The 19,373-nt window shown below is 42.3% G+C and overlaps 1 protein-coding gene across 6 annotated transcripts; it reads left to right on the forward strand.

The window, feature by feature from the left end:
* Window positions 1-783: 783 nt before the first annotated feature.
* man1b1b (mannosidase, alpha, class 1B, member 1b) lies at window positions 784-19,373 on the forward strand. Of its 6 annotated transcripts, none has more exons than XM_079161266.1 (14): window positions 784-1,322; window positions 1,802-1,921; window positions 6,220-6,319; window positions 6,826-6,938; window positions 7,592-7,728; window positions 7,809-7,918; window positions 8,118-8,297; window positions 9,506-9,654; window positions 10,914-11,102; window positions 13,650-13,840; window positions 16,068-16,188; window positions 17,291-17,485; window positions 17,790-17,921; window positions 19,151-19,373. In XM_079161266.1, exons 2-14 carry the CDS (start codon window positions 1,817-1,819, stop codon window positions 19,355-19,357), a joined length of 1,929 nt encoding a protein of 642 aa, XP_079017392.1. In that variant the 5' UTR covers window positions 784-1,322; window positions 1,802-1,816; the 3' UTR covers window positions 19,358-19,373. The 6 variants fall into 6 exon arrangements, with proteins under 6 accessions (XP_079017392.1, XP_079017394.1, XP_079017393.1 ...); XM_079161268.1 differs by having other exon boundaries at window positions 784-1,312; XM_079161267.1 differs by having other exon boundaries at window positions 784-1,066; window positions 1,165-1,921.

Consider the following 19,373-nt stretch of genomic DNA (forward strand, 5'->3'; position numbering starts at 1 on the left):
CAATGGACCACCTGGGGGCTGCAGACCATGCTGAAACACAGCATTAACATATTGTCCCCTTAGAGTTGTTATGGGGAAGTAATGTTGCCTGTTGCAATATTAGTATTCATTTGGAGTTGTGTCTGTGTCCACCTGATGCATGTAAAGCTAATATCCACTCTCCTTTTAGCCCTGTTTTGATTTCCACCAACTCCTGAGAAAAATAGAATCAGCTGCTAAATGCTCCACTGTGTTCACCAGCAACTGTGTCTATATCTGCTGTTTGCTGCTGGAAAGGTAGCGTACAGTGGCTTTACCAGAGCTTTTTTGCTGGAAACAGTGGCCTGCTGCCTAAAAATGGGGTTACACGTTGACACATGGGTCAATAACAAATACAAATAAGAATTAATACTATACAGAGTGTATTATGATTATGTTCATGTTATTGGCCCAGTTGCAGTCTGAACATATGGGTCTTCAGTCTGCAACAGTGACATCATTAATAGTAGTCACTTTACTAATAATTAATTGTTTTAAATATTGATGCATGTATTTATTATTTCACTATATTGATCCCTCTGTCACAATATGTGGACCTGAAGAATTCGTAACTCTGTAAAATATGTTAACATAATCTAATAAGCATTAAGAATCAGAATGACTAACAAGGAAGAGGTGTTTTTAATAATTTATTTTGAAACATGTCATTCACAGATCAAAGTACCCGGTAAACTAGCACAACTTGGTGTTTAGGATATTTCAAGGAAGTCCCTGAAGGCAGCATGGGTGCACCTGAATCCCATCTGTTGACAGTGAGCGAGACATCCTCAGCTACAAGTGAATGGTGGCCAGCGGGGTTGCTTTTCCTGGTGTGTGAAACAGTCATCACACGAAGGCTCGTGGATTTCGGTCATAGTGTCGGTGAAGTGTTTATCCATGCGGAGACTCCCGGGGCTGGTTCATTAACGTCAAGCGAACCACAATGTTGACTGCCGTTATCGTTACCCTACTGGTGGTGGATTAGACTGGTTGTACATCACATGTAACGTTAATGCTGGACACTTTACAAGCATACACGGTTTACAAGGTAACGTAATGTCAGCTACATATTTCCTTCTGGACGACAATTAAGTCCCCGACAAAACACGTGTTATCTTTTAAAATATGTTTCTGTTACTTCGAAAGGAAGCTCGGCTGTGGTGTCGGTTGTGGTAGGCCTCAAGCCATGCCTCGGTCCAAAGTTGGGCTATAAATCCGCCAAAACATTACTTCGAGCCAGTGACGCGAGGGGCTAACCTGAGCGTTACACCGGTGTTTACCACTTAGTCCAAAGGTACAATAACGTGAGTATGTAGTTACGGTTGTTTAGTAAGCTAGTACCTCCTGCTAAAGTTGTATCGACTGACTAAACCATGTATATCGACAACCAGTTTACATTTGGTTACGTTAACACTATCAATTCGATTAGCCTGTTGATTAACACTGCGTCTGCAGACTAGTTGATAGCTTTATAGCTAGCTAGCTGTGCTGTGCAAACCACCAACATGTATGCTCACATTTCCCCTGAAGTTAAATTCAATGAGCGTTAGTTATGTCGCTCAGATGTGCAGCAAATCTAGGTAACAGCAATGTACGTCGGCGTGAAAACGGTGCGAAACTCTTCTCTCCATATCCGACTATAGTGTGTTAATATATAATCATATCACAAACACACCTGTATTTACCAGCCAGGCTCACTTGCTAGCTGCATCTTGTCCCCGGGACAATAGCAGCACATCCTCTCCATCCAGCTCAGCTCTCCTCTGTCACACTGCTCCTCCAGGGCTGGGTACCAGACATGCACCCGCCATCTCGACAGGACTACACATCTGTAAGTGTTGCTGGACAAGGAGGTGGAAGTTACAACAACAGCAAGCAGTGGAGGAGGCAGTCCTGCTGGAGGGTGAGTCGCATCTCTGAGCTCCTCACAGGAGCTCTTCTCCTTCTCCTCTCGTCTTCCAGTGCTCTTGTTTCCTCTCCTAAGACCTGACGAGGACACCACTCTTGTGTTCCTCTTTTTGCCCGTGCTGGATTTATTTTCCATTGTGGTTCTGAAATGCAGAGTTGGGTGCTTATGGTGAACGTTTACTTAAAATCTACTCTTAAGAGCCGGGTTACACTAAAATAGTGGCAATGCAGTGAGAATGGATGCAGAAGTCTATGATATGGCTATAATTCCAATTTGGAGTTTACATTTATTTATTTGTTATTCCGTGTATTAGACAAATGGATAGAAATATTGCATTTTTGAGATCCATTTCCTGTTTAAAACATGCCTGTTCAGAGCCCAATGTTTGGCCTTTGACTCATACAAACTCCACACTGGACTCTGAGCTCCCTCTGGTCCTCAGCGTGCTGCTGCGTCCTGACTTGACATAGTTGAGTCACACACACACACGAGTCACAGCTCCTCACGGCCACAAATGCCAATCAAATGCACTCTGGTTCAGGAGAAGACATAAGGGGCAGACTTTGTTGTTAGGCAAGGAAGGCAAGCAAAAGGGCCAAGGGGCCACATGAGAAGCAGGGACCGTTGTGGAGGGCCGGACCAATAGACTGAACCTTCTGTATTATTCCACCGCTTTATGAAAAGTCAATATGTTTTGATGAGCTGTGAGTGGTAAGAGTAAATATTATTATCAGTGGTGGAATACAACAAAGTATATTTACTTATGTACAAATTCAAGGTGCTTTAATTTTATTCAAGGAAATATTGTACTTTTTACTCCACTACATTTATCTGGCAGCTTTAGTTACATTGCACATTATAATTTTTCAAACCTTTCCCAACTACCCAAACTAAACAACAGAATTAAATATAAAAATAGTAGAAAATTAAAATAAGCTCCATCTGAAACATCTGCAGCAGGAATAATGATCCAAACAAATATACATTTGTAATATCCATATATAATAGTAGAACACTGACGGGGATCATGTTTCTGATAAATGAGTACTTTTATCACAATTGTTTGTAGTGACCTCACTTTGTGTCTTTTGTTCGGTGGAGAACTCTAGTGTGTGTGTGTGTGCGTGTGTGCGTGTGCGTGTGTGTGTGTGTGTGTGTGTGTGTGTGTGTGCGTGTGCGTGTGTGTGTGCGTGCGTGCGTGCGCGCGCGGCCTGAACGAGTGACTGAAGTCAGGCTGAATGTGTGAGGTGAGATGTGAAGCTGACAGGTGCTGGTCAGTGAGAGAGGATCTGGATTTGTTGACCTTCATCACTTGTTCACATATGTAGGGAGATCCAAAGAGAACCAACATCTCCTGAGCACGTTGCTTTAGCGGCTTCTAAAGCCTCAGATGTCCGTGCCGCTCTGCATCAGTCAGGTTTTAGTATTTCTCCGTGTGTATCGTCTCGTAATGCCGATTCAAATTGTAATCCTTAAACTTTGTGATCTGTTCTCCACAAACTAAGCACGCGGCTTTACCTTTGACTTCAGTAAATAAATACGTCGAAGTCCATGTTTTGTTAAAAACTCTACACTGTGTATCAGTCTTTCTTTTTGTAACATTGGCTGACATGTGTTAAGGGGTTAACAGCTGTCTCCCATGAGCTCAGTTCACCAACACAAGCTGCTGCTCGCACACATTCACCAACGTGCTAACGTACATGAATCTAGAAAAAAACAGCAGCAGTCTCCTTCAAAATAACATTGCAGCTGTATTCTGCATGATGTACACTTATTTAGGTTTTATTCCTAATTTCCCGTTGACGTCCCGCGGGCCGGTCGGTGACAGCCAAAGGGCCGTACGATGCCCCGGTCTGCCCTGTGGTCATCTATGTCATCTATTGTGGTTATTTGCATAAAAACACACAATTCAAATGAGCAGGAAATATATCATTGTACTTTTGTTCAAATACTCGCTATAATTAAATCTTGGCATTGGACATTTTAATGTGGATGTGTTATAAGCTAATAAGAGCCAGTGTTCGGAAGTTACAAGTCATAATTCATCTCTAATATCTATTTTATATTGCTGTGAAAGCATCTTCAAACAACTGGAATTATTCTGGTTTGTCACTTAAACTACATTTATCAAGATTACATTTGAACACAGGAAGAAGTTATAATTCACCTTTGCACAACACTCATCTTCACTGAACGGAGCTTGAGCGTAACGTAACTCAACGCTACCTCCAGTAACAGCTGTTGGCTCCGTTATCTAGCTCTGCAGGACGACTGCTGATTGCAAATGTTAACTAGCTGTCCTCCTGCAGACACAGATGTGTTCACAATGTAGCATTTACAGGGAAAATTGGGTGTTCACCGCCGATACCAGAGCCAATATTTTATGATTGTGTCAGAGGCATTTGCAATACTGCTATCAGAAATAACTCTCAAAGGCTCCCAAAGCACTTGAAAAATATGCGACTCAACTGTATACTACTAACTGCGTACTTCTATTTCAGGGGAAAATGTACCTGACAGTAGGGCTGGTCGATATGATACATATTGTCAAAATAATATAACTATTGTTTTGTTTTATCATAATGTGGAAAAACCGGCGAGAAAACTGTGTTACAATACAAAACAATTCTGTACATTTACATCATGCATTTTATTTGTTATATTTAAATCAAGCCTGATGCTGCCTCGTGCACAAACGAACGAGCCGAGTCACTTCCGCACAGTTATTAATGAAACACTGCTATCTGATCAGTGCACAGTTTTGACCGATACTCACAGCCCAGGTATCGGTATCAGGACTGTAAAAAGTCGCTGCATTGTTATCTGGGACCGCAAGTGTTTTGCTTGTCCATCTCCAGGGCTGGAGCCATCAAGGAGTGTTGGCAGCCTCGATGTTGCACGCATTGTCGTAGACACACGCGTTGTCCACTGTAGCAATTGGTTTAGTTGCAAGGTTGCCAGCTGTGTGTCTGCCTGGCGTACTCCGGTTCTCAGGGTTTCTGCCAGCTTATTTCAAGCCAGACGTAACGTTAGCGAGTGTCCGGTCAAGAGAGAGAGCGTGCCGAGGAACAACCAATCACAGCTGGCCGTACATCAGTCCACGGTAGGAGAAGTTAGTCTCGCCGTCTCTCTGATAGTTTAGCCTATTTAGCATTTCTTTTTTTCTTTTTTTTTTGAACAACAAAACAGACCAAGTGAGGAAGTCAACACATTAAACATCAAACCTTTTCTTGGAATATTGACCCAGCATAAACGCGAATGTCCTGATGGTAACACAGGAACTCAAATAAAGCATATTGGGGAGAAATTTACAATGACAGAATGCTTACTTGGCTAATTAAGCACAATCTACTCCAATACATATTATTATAACCAAAATATGTACTAAGGGGGGGGACCACTCAGTTACAAACTCATCTAAGATTCCTAGCAATACATTGGCTAACCTTTCATAGGGAAGAGTTGATCATCATTTATCAGACCACATCGTAGGTGGAGTTTCATCTCACCAAGCATGTGGGATTGAAAAGCCTGCAGCATAAAGCATGATATTTAGCAATTTTGCCTTTTGACCTTAAAAGGAGCTAACACCAGAAATGCAGTTTTGGAACCATTACCATTTTAACGCCAATACATTTTTCAATCTCTGCTAGAACAGAGGACCAGTATATTGTGATCAATGGACATGACCACAGTAGATGAAAATAACTTCACTGCACACTAACGGGTCTTGCGAGACTCATTTTCACAGGGCAACAATCACCATGCAGGAGTCAGGACACCATAGATATCGTAGCTTCTTCAATTCTTACACTTCTGAAACAACGGTAGTGGCAACATCGCAACAACAACAACACACCTAGCTTTGTGTGCAGCAAGCGGGAGACTAAACCGTTTTCTTACCAGTGAAAATGTTGTTTTTTTTAAAGTCTCAACACCAACAACTCTGGTAATTCAATACCATTAATGGTGCCGTCATTATCTATCAGACAGAAAGGTGGCAAGAGTGACCCAGTATACAGTGGAGCATCAGCAGAGCATAGTGTTTAGCTGTCACTGACTTCACTGAGGTGCAAAGTCTGTTGATTAGAAAGCACAAAAGAATATAGTTCTTAGCTGTGCTGTACCTCACATGATCAAAACACCACAGGAAGCCCCACACTTATTGTTCTGTTCAGAGCTTAATAGCAGCATGAGACATCAAAATTCATTCAATTTGAGTGATGAGACCTGGTTGCTTGCAGGAGCTAAATAGAAGTTATTCTCCATCTTCCTCTCTTGTGTGTCTACAGAAATGGAAGCAGCTGTCCAGGCTGCAGCGGAGCCTTATCCTCGTCCTCCTGTTCGTCTGTGGAATTGCTTCCTATCCTGCTGTTACTGAGCACCTCAGAGGTATACGGCTCCTACACATCAAACATCTCCCACGGTCTCTACCACTACTCTTATTGATGGTCCTTATCGGTTCGCTTCTCTATCCGTATCTGTATCATTTCGTTTTCATTACTAAACTTTATTTTTACTTTTATATCTATTAAAAAGAATATCAGAGCATGGTTGAATTGGATGTTGTTTCTACAGCAACAGCAGTAATGTTTACAACGGCAAATTCGCTATATAATGAAACAAATCTAAATTGCCAATATGGTGAATAATATCCCTAATAAGAAACATAATATCCCTGACATCCCAAAACCTGGTGAGGTTTATAAAGAAGTATCTGTCCGTCCTGTCATTAGCTGGAGTTATTGAATCCCAACAGAATAGAAGAGTCTTTGTTAAAGGTGCATATTGAACATTTCTCACTTTGTGGGGTTCAGTAATCATTAGGCCAGCCTGCCCCACTGTGGTTACTGCACTACTGTAATACTTTGATTCTCAACCTTTTTGTCTGTTTTGAGGCCTTTCAGATGGAGTCCAAGACCGTGACGGCCTCCTGACGCCCGTCACCCCTCTTGTGCTGCCTGAGCCCGTCCAACAGGGCCAACCACCACTGCCAGAACCAACCTCCAAGGTTTCTGTTCCTCCGATTAGGCTCTTTGAAGGGTAGCACAGGGTTTATAAATGGGATTGCAGCACTAAGCGTGGAACATTTTCCTTTTCTCATTTTATTTACAGAAGACTCAAGAGGCAAGTGAGAAAAAAATGTATCATGTGATCATTATTCTTTTCTCTTTTTAGACCTTTTTTCCTTTATTTGATAACGGCAGGTAAACAATTTCTTTTGCAGGAATAATCTGTCTAAGTTCCTTATTTATCTATTCATTTTTCCATCTGTGAAACAGGCAGAGAAAAACTAGTTTAGTCAGGATCATTTTGATGTTGTAATACTCATGTCGGCCACAAGACGCTGAAGTGCACCACTGCCCCATATTCTAAAACAAACTACAAACGAGGTTTTCCATCAGCGCAAAGTTGGTGGTTCGATCCCCAGCTCCTAATGTCTGCATGTCAAAGTGTCCTTGAGCGAGACACCGAACCCGAGTGGCTCCTCTGGGGCTTTACTATTGCGCGGCCCGCCTACAGTACAGGTGCTCTGAGCAGCCACAAATGTCCAAGAAAGAACTACATTTCAGCAGTTTTCTCACATTTGACACAAAACAACGTTCTATTGAGCAATATACTTGAATTGGTTAAAAAGGTTGTTTATGTCGCCATTTGCCACAGAGGAAATTATCCAATAAGAGAGGACCGCCCATTCTTCAGAATCGTCTTCAGAAGAAGGGAAACACTTCAGACACAGTGGTTGAGGACAAGGCAGCCGACAGCAAGAAAGAAGGGAAGGAGGAGGAGGAAGTCATCAGGTGAGACTTGCTGTGTGATCACCTGACTCAACTAAAGTACGTGTTTGTGTTATTATTTCTTAATCCTGGGCAACTTTCAGCTGGCGTGGGGTAGTGATCGACACGGACAAGGCCACAGAAGGCACCAGGGATGGGGAAAGTAAGGAGAATTCACTTGGCAACCAAAAAGGAAAATCATCAAACATGTCTGGTATGTTCTGTTTTATTGACTGCTTTCTGCATTTAGCAAAATAACAACAATTGTATCACAGTCTTTAGAAGGCATGACTGTGTTAGAGTGTGATCATGAAATCTAATATCCACTTTAGAATATCGATTATAACATTTCAGTCACGTTGTAGACTTTGGATGGGATAATAACTGGGCATGTTGTGTGTATTGTGTTCCAGAAGCTGACTTGCTGGAGGCGGTGCAGGAAGCTTTCCTACATTCATGGAAGGGTTATAAAGACTTTGCTTGGGGCCACGATGAGCTCAGGCCTCTCTCTAAGTCCTACAGTGAGTGGTTTGGCCTGGGTTTGACGCTCATCGATGCCCTGGATACCATGTGGATCCTGGGGCTTAAAAAAGGTAGACTGACCTTTGGGACTTCCAACTTTGACCTTTTACCTCTTGTCTAGGTAGTTGCTGTAAAACAGTGATTCTCAACTGTTTTGGGGCCTCTGCTATCTATTATCCAGGTTCTTTACTAGCCCCCATCAATTAGAATGTTTGAAGTAACAGATTTGATTGAAATGGACAGTGGGAATATCATGATTATTAGTTTGGAGGGGACGTGCCACACTGAAGCCCAATTACAATTACCACACTAAGTCGAATTTGTTACTAGTTCTAACTTGGGTTTCATGAGTTTTTGTGCATCCTTAATTTCTCAAACATGTTAAATGAAAGTTAATGCAAAAAATCCAACATGGCTGAAAAATGCTGAGATGAAATGAGAGCAATGATTTCCACATTTTGTTAGTATCAGAGGAAGCTTGTGCCAAACCTGGCGTGCGTTCTGTGATCAGCCCCTGAAAAGATTATGGAATATAATGCACACGCGTGGAGCCGAGCTTTACTCTTCCCTTTTCCTTTTGTTTAGGGAAGTAACCACCCCACATGTACATGTGGCACATTTTCACCTCCATGATACATGAATTCCTTTTTAATTAATTTACAAATCATTTACTTTAATACTCAATGCACTGCAAATAGAATTAACACAAGCAAATCAAGAAAACATCCCAAATGCCTGAAAACACAACCCAATACAGCAATATGCTGCAAATACAGAGAACACAACCCAATACAGCAATATGCTGCAAATACAGAGAACACAACCCAATACAGCAATATGCTGCAAATACAGAGAACACAACCCAATACATTCTGCCAGCATAGACTGTATAAGTGGACGCAGTCACCGAGACGTCACCAATTGGCTTGTGGACTGCAGTTTTGAAGCCTCCAGTTGGACATTTTGGCTGTCGCTGCCTTGGCTTTTGATGGTCGCCATCTTGGTTTTTTTCAATCATGTTTACAAATAATGGTTGAACTTTCTTAGGCCATGGACATAACATATTGGAACCGTTTATTTAGGTGCTGTTCCCCTTTTTAATATACACAACCATATTTTTTTCTTACTTATGCTATTGACCTGATTGTCCAAGTGCCATGTCATCTCGTCTGTCCTTTGTATGGGCTGGTGACGGTTCACTGTTAGATGTATGAAATTATTTCTAATTCTATTGGTTCATGAACGGATGACACAGTATTTATTTTGTTTTGTTTTTCAGAATTTGAAGAAGCAAAGTCATGGGTGGCCACAGAGCTCACATTTAACAAGAACGTAGATGTCAACCTATTCGAAAGCACCATCCGCATCCTGGGAGGCCTACTGAGTACCTACCATCTGACTGGAGACACCCTGTTCCTCGACAAAGCTGTGAGTCAACACACGTGCACTCGTTTCTCGACTGCAAGCGTATTTTAAGCACACTGAAGAATGCAGATAGCAGCAGCCTCTCATGTGCAGACACAGATGTACCTCACAAATGCTTCAGCATCTCGCTCATCTCAAAGTCCTCACCATCCACCTGTAGATGTTACCCAGACTGTCAAATAGAAACAAATGGTCTACATTCACATCTAGGCTGTGATACACAAAGTGTGGAACTTTTTTTTTACGACTGCTTTTAAGCTTCCGATGGTTTCTGATCCTCCTAGTTGCTAAAATAATGTACAGATCATCCTTCGTGCACAGATGTAAGGTCCATTCATCAAAATGAATTCACACCCAGTCTGTTGGTTTTCTTTAAGCTTTTAGAGTTAAAGAAATAAGAACAAAATGCAACACTTATTGAAACAAATGATTCTTCTTCTTTTTTTAAGATTGATTTGCATTTATAAGAATGTGTCTCCACCAAACACCACATGTGTGCTATTTATCCTCATAAACCCAGTTGCTTCCAATAGCTGTTGTTTGTGACTCTGCTGATGTGGGTACAAGTGACGGACGGCAACTTTTCTATTAGTGTTTTACCCATTTCACTACCATTGTTAAAAACTCTGAAAACAGCAGACTGTAACTAATCTCCTGTTGGGCTTTCAAGGATTTCCAGCATATTAGCCTCTAAAGTGGACTGGGGAGCATGCAGTGTGAAATGGTCTTATTGGTTTACTTCACTTTTAACATTGTTTAGAAATTAATGACATGTTTTTGTGTAGAAAAAATACTGCAAGAAATGTTTATTTTCATTATCAATTAATCTGCCTTTATTGTCTTGATTAGTTTGTTATGAAAATGACCCGGCGACGTCTTCAGATTTGTTCTTTTGATTTGTTGGTATTGTGTCAGAAACCCAAAGGTAGTAAGTCGCATCATACAAGACACTGAATCTCGTCATTTGATTGAAGAAAACTATTTTAACACTTTTATTGGAACTGTTGAAGATTAATGTTCTATTAATTGAGCAAGAGATTAATTGACAAATGGTTTCATCTGCAGAAATGCTACATATAGCATCTTTTGTAACAAACTACATGCACAAGTTAAAGATTTGCACCACCATGATATTCTAAAAATCTAATTTCAAGGTTAATTAATTCATTTATTCAAGTCAGTCATAGTACACTTTCATTTGTGATTATAGATTGCCTTTTAGCTACAAAGGTCTGCATGTAATCTGCATTCTTCCTCTGCAGAAGGACATCGGCTCCAGGCTGATGCCAGCCTTCAATACTCCGTCCAAGATCCCCTACTCTGATGTGAACATCGGGAAAGGTACAGCCCACCCTCCTCGCTGGACCTCTGACAGCACCGTGGCCGAGGTAACGAGCATCCAGCTGGAGTTCAGAGAGCTCAGCCGCCTCACCCAGGAACCACAGTACCAGGTAAGTGGCCATGACATAAAACAAGTTGATCCATGGTCTTCCCAGAAAGAGATGCACTTAGGCTCAGCTTCCCATTTGACTGATCCAACTTGGTGTCAGTTGGTGTCTCGAATGAGACGAGACACGCGGATCGGGGCGGAACAAGCTCCCGTCTCTTCTACTTCTTCTACTCTTCTACTTCCACAGGGTGCGCGCATGACAGCTCTCATCTCGTTCGCCCCCCCCTGGTGGTTGGCTGATTAAAATTCGATTAATTGTGCAGACTGAAAAAAAATCATAATGCGTCTCTGGTATTGTTCAGGGGGCCGGACCAAATGTGGAGGCGGGCCGCATCCGGCCCGCGGGCCGTAGTTTGGGGACCACTGCTGTAGACCATAACATCTTGACTAAGAGGCTACGTGATTGGGTGGGCATCTCTGGTATAGCGTTAGACTGGTTTACATCTTACCTCGCTGACAGAAGTTTTAATGTCTCTGTGGGTGATTTTGTGTCTGTCTTGTGGTGTACCGCAGGGCTCGGTTCTGGGGCCTCTGTTATTTTCCCTGTATTTGTTACCTTTGGGACCGATTGTAAAAACTTATAATGTTGCCTATCATTTATATGCAGATAACTCCATCTGTCATTCAGAGTATTGGTCCACTCTCCTCTGCTGCCCATTGCAACCTGCGCAATCTAGGGGTTATTTTTGATCGATCCATGTCGTTTGACCCCCATGTTAAGCAGCTGTCCAGATCATGTTTCTTCCACCTAAGAAATATCAGTAAACTGAGATCTAGTATCAACAGCTGAACTAGAGATGATTATACACGCATTTATTACATTACATTACAGTCATTTAGCATTTAGCTTTTATCCAAAGCGACTTAAAAAAAGGGTATTCAACATAGGTATTTGTTAAGAAAAATTCACTCGAGCCGTGGTAACAATGATTAAACAGGACATTTATTCTTTGCAAAGAAGGAGACAGAGTTGATTCACATACAGTATACATGGATCAAGGCTGCTCGGAGATCTGTCTCCGAGCCTCGTATATTTATACCAAGTGAACATATAGTGTCACAGGCAATATGTCACAAAATCATAACGCACACGAATTGCCTTCATACAGCATATTCTAAGTATCTGGACACTTTAACAATTCGTTCTAGTACAAAGGTCACTTTTATAATCGGAAGACGCCATGAAGTATTGACGCCGTCTACAACTTTATTTACCATTACAAGCAGTGCTGAGTGTTCTTTCAGATAGACTAAACAGCTGTGGCGCTTAATGTCAGAGGATGTTCACACAACAAAGACACATAAGGACACCAGACTTTGTAAGCACACTTATAATTAGTCATTTAGATTTTGACTCTAACAGTATTCAAGAGAACTACTAGTCACCAGAAGTCATAAGTGCATCTCCTTTTTTAAACAAGCATCTAAGAGCATAAACCAGAGCAAACGTACAGAAACAAACCAATACAATAAGTGCAACAAACTAGTATGAATAAAATAAGTGCTAAGTGGAAGTCTCAGGGTAATACTTCTTGAGTATCTCTTCACGCATTGACTGGAACACACTTTTCTCGTCACTCAGTGTAGCTGCTCTTAACCTCTTTTAGGTCATCCAAAACACTGCCGCCAGATTACTCACCAGGACAAATAGACGGTCTCACATCACCCCCCGTACTCCGATCTCTCCACTGGCTCCCTGTAGCCCTCTACACGGTCAGACTCCCACTTATGTGGCTGAATTACTTCACCCTTATTGACCTGCCCGTGCTCTCAGGTCAAACGTGTTAAATGATCTGTCTGTCCCACACACTCGCCTTAAGACCCGTGGTGACCGAGCTTTAGAGGCAGTAGCACCAAGGCTGTGGAATGCTCTGCCTGAACCCTTACGTTTTGTAACTTTAAGACTGTGACACACACTTTTGCTACACTTCTTGAAAGCAGAACTGAGTTGTAGTCTATTTGTTTTTGCAGTGCTTGATATTGGTGATGCATATTTCATTGTTACTGGGTGTTTGCTTTGTTTTTTATGGTTTGACTGAACTATTTTCCTTCTATTTTATAATTATTAATATTTGTCAGACGTGACCCTGACGAGCACCCCTCTTAACTTAAAAGGGTCAAATCCGCTACAAGCTTTGGTCGACAATACAGAAAAATAGAACTCCTGCACAGTCTTCTTCACTTTCTTCACACATTTTTATTAAATAACGTTTTCTGTCAGTAGACCTTCATCAGGTTTCTTTTAAAGACTGGAGAGCACATCCTCAATAGGTTAGTAGACCCACGTGGACCAATCAAGTCCCACTACAAAATGACATCACTCAATCGATCAAGTATCATAAATATATCAACATAAGCCTACGACATGATAGAAGTAAATAGAAAGCAAGTGAAGAGGACAGTGTGCAGAGTTTTATTGTTCTATATTAAATGCCCTGGTGTACCGTAATACATTGATACTGCCCAAGCCTGCTGTGAAGTTGTTTGGAGTCACTTAATAAATGTCAGAAAAAGCCCCTCATCTCACCTCTGATCCTGATTTTTCCAGGCTGCGGTTGCTGAGGTTATGAACCAGGTCCACAAGATGGACGGCAAGCTGGATGGTCTTGTGCCCATGTTCATCAACACCAACAACGGGCAGTTCACCCATCAAGGCATCTACACACTGGGAGCCAGAGCAGACAGCTACTATGAATACCTGCTGAAGCAGTGGATCCAGGGAGGCAAGACGGAGAACCAGTGAGTCGGACTAAAGACACCTTTCAAATAGTCCCATTCGTTCATGTGTAAGGGAGCACAGAGTGTCCAATACCTTAAAGGGCCTTGAAATGGTTAGCCTAGATATGTTTGATTTAAAATGGACCAATATTAGACTTTTTATAAAGACTCCATCAGCGAGTGTCGTATGTAGAGAGAGACGTTTGTATTCTATTCTTTCAGCACTGGCAGCATTTGGTTACTTTGGCTGTCAGTAGGACTGATGAAAGATTACTAAACTGGAGCAGCAATCCCCTCCAGACACTCGGCAGCACAGGCTTAGATTAAGCAGCTTTGAATGTGTTATCTGTTGGAATTGTTTTTTTGTGTCACTTCTGGGTTTTGGACCTATATTAGTTGGCATGTACATTGGATTCAAAGGAGGATTTAATAATGTACTCATTTTTTAGGGAATATATTTGATGGTCAAAGTTCAGGCAATAAATATTACTTAAACAATAATCTGCTTCATATCGGTTCTGGGGGAAAGAAAATCTTTATTGTATATTACATAGGAAACTACTGACATCCTCATTGGGTGTGAATTCTGGATGCATTCACAACCTGTGTTCTTCCATCCATCTGGGGCCGCTAGATATACTTGCTTCTCCCCCATCACTCTCCATGTAGTACTCTGGTTTGGGATGGGTTCCACACACAGACAACGTGTTCAGCCCACTAAAATTCTCATGTTGCTAGGGGGGGAAAAAATCAGTAGACCGTATGAAAGTTTTGCATTCGTTTTTTTCATAAACAATCCAAATTAGGCTCCAGATGCTCACTGAAGATTCCAAGGGCCGGCGCTACTGCAGTGCTCTACACTAGGGGGCATGCATAGATCTCAGGTCTGTCTCAAATTAAAGTTACATACCTACAAAATTCATATATAAAGGGATTCCCTTGATGCAAGATTGTAGTTTAGTTGTTCCTTTTTAGTTGATGTACAGTTAAACAATGTTATGAAGGTGGATGGATAAGTGTGAAGGCTATGATCTACTAAATCATCATAACTTTCACCACTTCTCTCTAAATACATAGTTTTAGCTGGAAGTAAAGCAACTCCCCGTACTCTAATGGGTCTCCTAGTTGTCACGATATCGGGAGTTCTGGTCTTTGAGCGAGAAGCAGGAGTATGAGAGGTGTGCCTCAGCATAATCGCTGTGAAGTTTACTCTCTGAACCAGGAGTCACTTAGCAGTTACCATTACCAACCTTTAAATTGCCACGGCCACACTAATACGGTTTCGTTTAAAACAAAAACGATCTCCGTCCTCGCGAGCATTTCAGCATCGTTTTCGAAATATTCTCCATCCAGACTAACGAGCCTGAAAACAAATATCACGTGACTATTTACGTACACTGGGCATGCGGATGGGTGCCGTTGTAAACAGGAAGTAGATTGGTTGCTTAGTTTAAAAAAAAAATATGACCGAGTAATAAAGTAGTCTTTAATAATGAAAGGTTGTGCTCGATACTTAAGATCTTCCTCTAAAATCTACCTCTATAAACACAAATTTTGGGGAAAGTTGGAGACGTTTTATTTGTATCTCTCACACACTACAAATTTACTTTAAAATGAACACTTGCACATAATGGTTTACTAGATTATGGGTACATTGATGTGGTCAACACACGTCTCTCAGTCGTTTGGTTGTGTGTTCTCACTCGTAGCTCTGCTGGTGGCTGAAGTCTGTCCTACTGGAGAACATTTACTGCTTTTGTTCCTTTATAGTGTGTGTGTGTGTGTGTGGACTTCACAATAGTGCAGAACAAAATAAACATTAATAAGGATATCAAGGCTGTTGTTTGCAATCTTCCGGGAAAAGGTTCACGTGATGAATCGGGTAAGGACACGTCGTGACTGCTAACACCCAATCAGGTAGCGAACGCAGGTGTCCACGTTATCGTTTCCAAACTGATGCGTTTACACTCGTCCACACTAGGAGTTAACCCCAGAGTTTTCAAACGTATCCGTTAAAACTCAGTGTAAACGTAGCAAAAGATATGCGTTTTACCATGGAAACGTAGTAGTATGGACATGGCCTCAGATTAGCCACTTGGTTAACTTTGACACACTGTCACACAAGTCCTATTAGGAGTTGCAGTCGTCACTCTACTCCCTGTCGACTGTCACTATGTGTTCATTTCACCGTCATGTTCAACACGGAATGTTGTTCCTGAAGTGTCATTCGGTGTCTGTTTGTTTTTAGACTCTTGGAGGACTACCTTCAGGCGATAGAGGGTGTAAAGAAGAACCTGTTGCAGAAGTCTTCACCTAATGGCCTCACCTTTGTTGGAGAGATCTCACATGGACAGTTCAGCCCTAAAATGGTCAGTAATCCTCAAGGTTTTCCTGCTGCTCTGTAATCTTATCAGAGCTGTGAACCTAGTGTTACCCTGTCAAATGAAAATGTAATTTGAATGTTCCCTCCTGTTGAACAAGTTGGTCAGTTGTCAGTTGTGTTGATGGTCAGCAGATACATTCATTAACTGTGTCTTGTTGAAAGTTGTAACTGTCCAAAAAGGGAAGTTAAAGGATAACTAGTGTGGAGTTCTGGGATGGATGGTGGTGCCAAATGTATTTTTGAACATTTGAATCTATAGCCTATAAAGCCTACAAACTGCATTAGAAGTCACATCACCATTCAATATGAAATCCATTAACACAACCACCTTCACCACATAAACACAAAAAAATCCCACTACCGTCAAGTAAAATCCATACCAAAGCAAGTAATCAGGACAAAGAAATTCAAGCCACAGGTTGGTGTAAACTGACTGCCGTTGCTGGCGTCACCTGACTGATGTCAGTCTGCATAAGTCTAGAGCCAGTGAGCTGGTATCAGACGGCTGGGTCGCAAGGTGATGGACAATGAGGTGAGTGATCAAAACAAAAGCTGTTCGTAGTCATCGTGACGTCACCCATTGGTTTGTGAAGCCTCGAGTTTGGCCGTCAACATCTTGGATTACAGTCGTCGCCATGTTGGTTTTTTGCAACCAATGAATGGAAGTTAGCATATTTGGAATGCAGAGGAGTGACATAGTGTCGCCGGATACGTCTCTGGTAGCGGCAGCAACCTGTTGGTCACACTAGCCCCGCCCTAAAGCATCCCCTGCTTTATGGTCTGTTTGACTCTAAATGGACCATCATTTACTAAATGAACATCATGCTGTATTGAAGAAGACTTGAAACTGGAGATTGAGACCATAAACTCATGTTTACAATGTTTACTGAGGTAATAAATCAAGAGAGAAGTAGTCATTTTCTCATAGACTTCTATACAACCAGAGGAGTCGCCCCCTGGTGGACACTAGAGAGAATGCAGGTTTAAAACACTTCAGCATTGTCTTCACCTGGCAGAAACCGAGGTAGCCGCCTCACTGTAGTGGACTGTATCTGTTTTTGTAACTTGTGGACACTGGGTTTTTTCAGGACCATCTAGTGTGTTTTCTGCCGGGCACTCTGGCTCTCGGCGCCCACAACGGCCTGCCTGCTGATCACATGGATCTAGCCAAACAGCTGATGGAGACCTGCTACCAGATGTACATCCAGATGGAGACGGGCCTCAGTCCAGAGATCGTCCACTTCAACATGCATCAGGGCAGCACCCGAGACATCGATGTAAAGGTAGGTAGAGACAGTGTGGATACAGACACTGTCCTCTCCCAGTTATGCAGTAGTCTTTGGCAAACAGTCAGAATCTTGTACCCACAAATGCATTTTTTGTTATTCTGGATAAGGGCATTGTCTAGATGCCTGCTGAAGAAAATAAATGTGGCCCAGCCTTCCCACTGATCACATGCATAATGTCTGAGGATGTTCGGGAAAGTGTTCTTTAAACTGATTTCCTGCATTACTACTAATGAGACGGTAAACTTTCAAATGCTTTGCTTTACTGTTTGTGTCCTTTTTGTATTCACTGTGATGATAGCTCGCAGACAGACACAACCTCCTACGACCGGAGACAGTGGAGAGTCTCTTCTACCTGTACAGGTTCACCAGGGACCACAAGTACCGGGACTGGGGCTGGGAGATTCTCCAAAGCTTTAACAAGTACACCAAGGTCAGCAAAATGAAGGTTGTCTTCACTGTTCAAATGAAGTGAAGATCTGTCATATCAGCTGTCTGGGGACCCCTCACATGATACGGGTTGGTAACATCTGTTGTCATTAGTTCATGTTACTCAGCCACATTCAGCTTACTTTGCAAGGCAGACGTCACAAGATCACACGCAAATCCACTGTCAGGCTTCAAGTACTGTTTGTGTCTGAAACTCCGTCTGGAAAAGCATCTTTGCCCCCCTCTGAGAACCCTCAGTAGGGTGTGGGCTGGTGACGTTAAAGCCAATGATTTAAAGTGTCCTATACAGCAGGGACAGCTTTGGACACCACCACCACATGTTGAAAGCACTCTCAGGTGAGGTTAGGTTGGTGGCCTTGTGTCTGTTGTGCAGCAGAGGCCTGTGATGGCTGGAGGCCATGATTCCTGTCCCTGAGCTCCAGCTCTAGCAGCTCCTGGGCAGAAGGATGGAGGAGACCAAGGGAGAGAATGAAGCTTTAAGAACTCAAGTGGAGCGGTTCAAATAGAAAAGGACCATTGTAGTGACAGCACCAACTTAAAGGCTGGATATCAAATGCAATTTACAGGGACTTGCTGTGAAGACTGACCTTTGGGTTCAGGATGTTTTTTTTACTAAAGCTTAGGATTTAGGTTGGGAAAAGAGACAGTTTGAAACCATGGCAAGTGGTTCAGCCAAGTTGTCTTTAAGATGCAGATTATGTTGAGGTACCGGTGCAGAACCCAACACAGGACAAAAGGCCAGCAATGCATTTCAACCTTCATGTTTTCACTGCACTGCTTCTATTCAATTACACATTCACAGTCAGCATTCATCACTTTAAACTGTTGCTGTTATTCTGGGTTATGACTTTAACTTCTTTTTGTATAATATTTGATCGATTCATGAACCAAGCTCTGATTGGTCAGTTGATCTTTTATCTCCTGTTCACCATCAGTTACCATGGCGATCTACCAGGTAAGGAGTAAACCTCTGTCGTAGGATTGAATACCCAGTTAATCCTGAAGGAACCAAATCCTGCTTCCTAGTCCAGACCCTGTGTGTTGTTATTACACGTACTAGATAAGTCTTCTTAAAAACAAGGGACTTCAACAGCTGAGGAGCTGCTCCTCTCTAATGTATTTTCTTTTTATTTCCATCACATCATCCGGGTCGATGCACAAATCCTAATGGTAGTTGGGATCTACAAATGCAGTGAATGTGTTTCCCCTCAGGTTTCCTCTGGCGGCTACACCTCCATTAATAACGTCCGTGACCCGGACTACCCAAGCCCCCGAGACAAGATGGAGAGCTTCTTCCTGGGAGAGACCCTGAAATATCTGTACCTGCTCTTCTCTGACGATCCCGACCTCATCAGCCTGGACCAGTATGTCTTCAACACGGAGGCTCATCCTCTGCCTATATGGCCCTCTGCTGCATGACACGCATACGCACACA

The sequence above is a fragment of the Pholis gunnellus genome (genome assembly GCF_910591455.1).
Source record: "Pholis gunnellus genome assembly, chromosome: 6".
In the NCBI taxonomy this organism is placed as follows: domain Eukaryota; kingdom Metazoa; phylum Chordata; class Actinopteri; order Perciformes; family Pholidae; genus Pholis; species Pholis gunnellus.

Coding starts and splice junctions, on each gene's coding strand:
- man1b1b (XM_079161264.1), top strand. CDS start 1,031: ATGCTGGACACTTTACAAGCATACACGGTTTACAAG. Junction 1,922..6,219: donor GGAGGCAGTCCTGCTGGAGG/GTGAGTCGCATC, acceptor GTGTGTCTACAG/AAATGGAAGCAGCTGTCCAG. Junction 17,486..17,789: donor CCCGAGACATCGATGTAAAG/GTAGGTAGAGAC, acceptor CTGTGATGATAG/CTCGCAGACAGACACAACCT.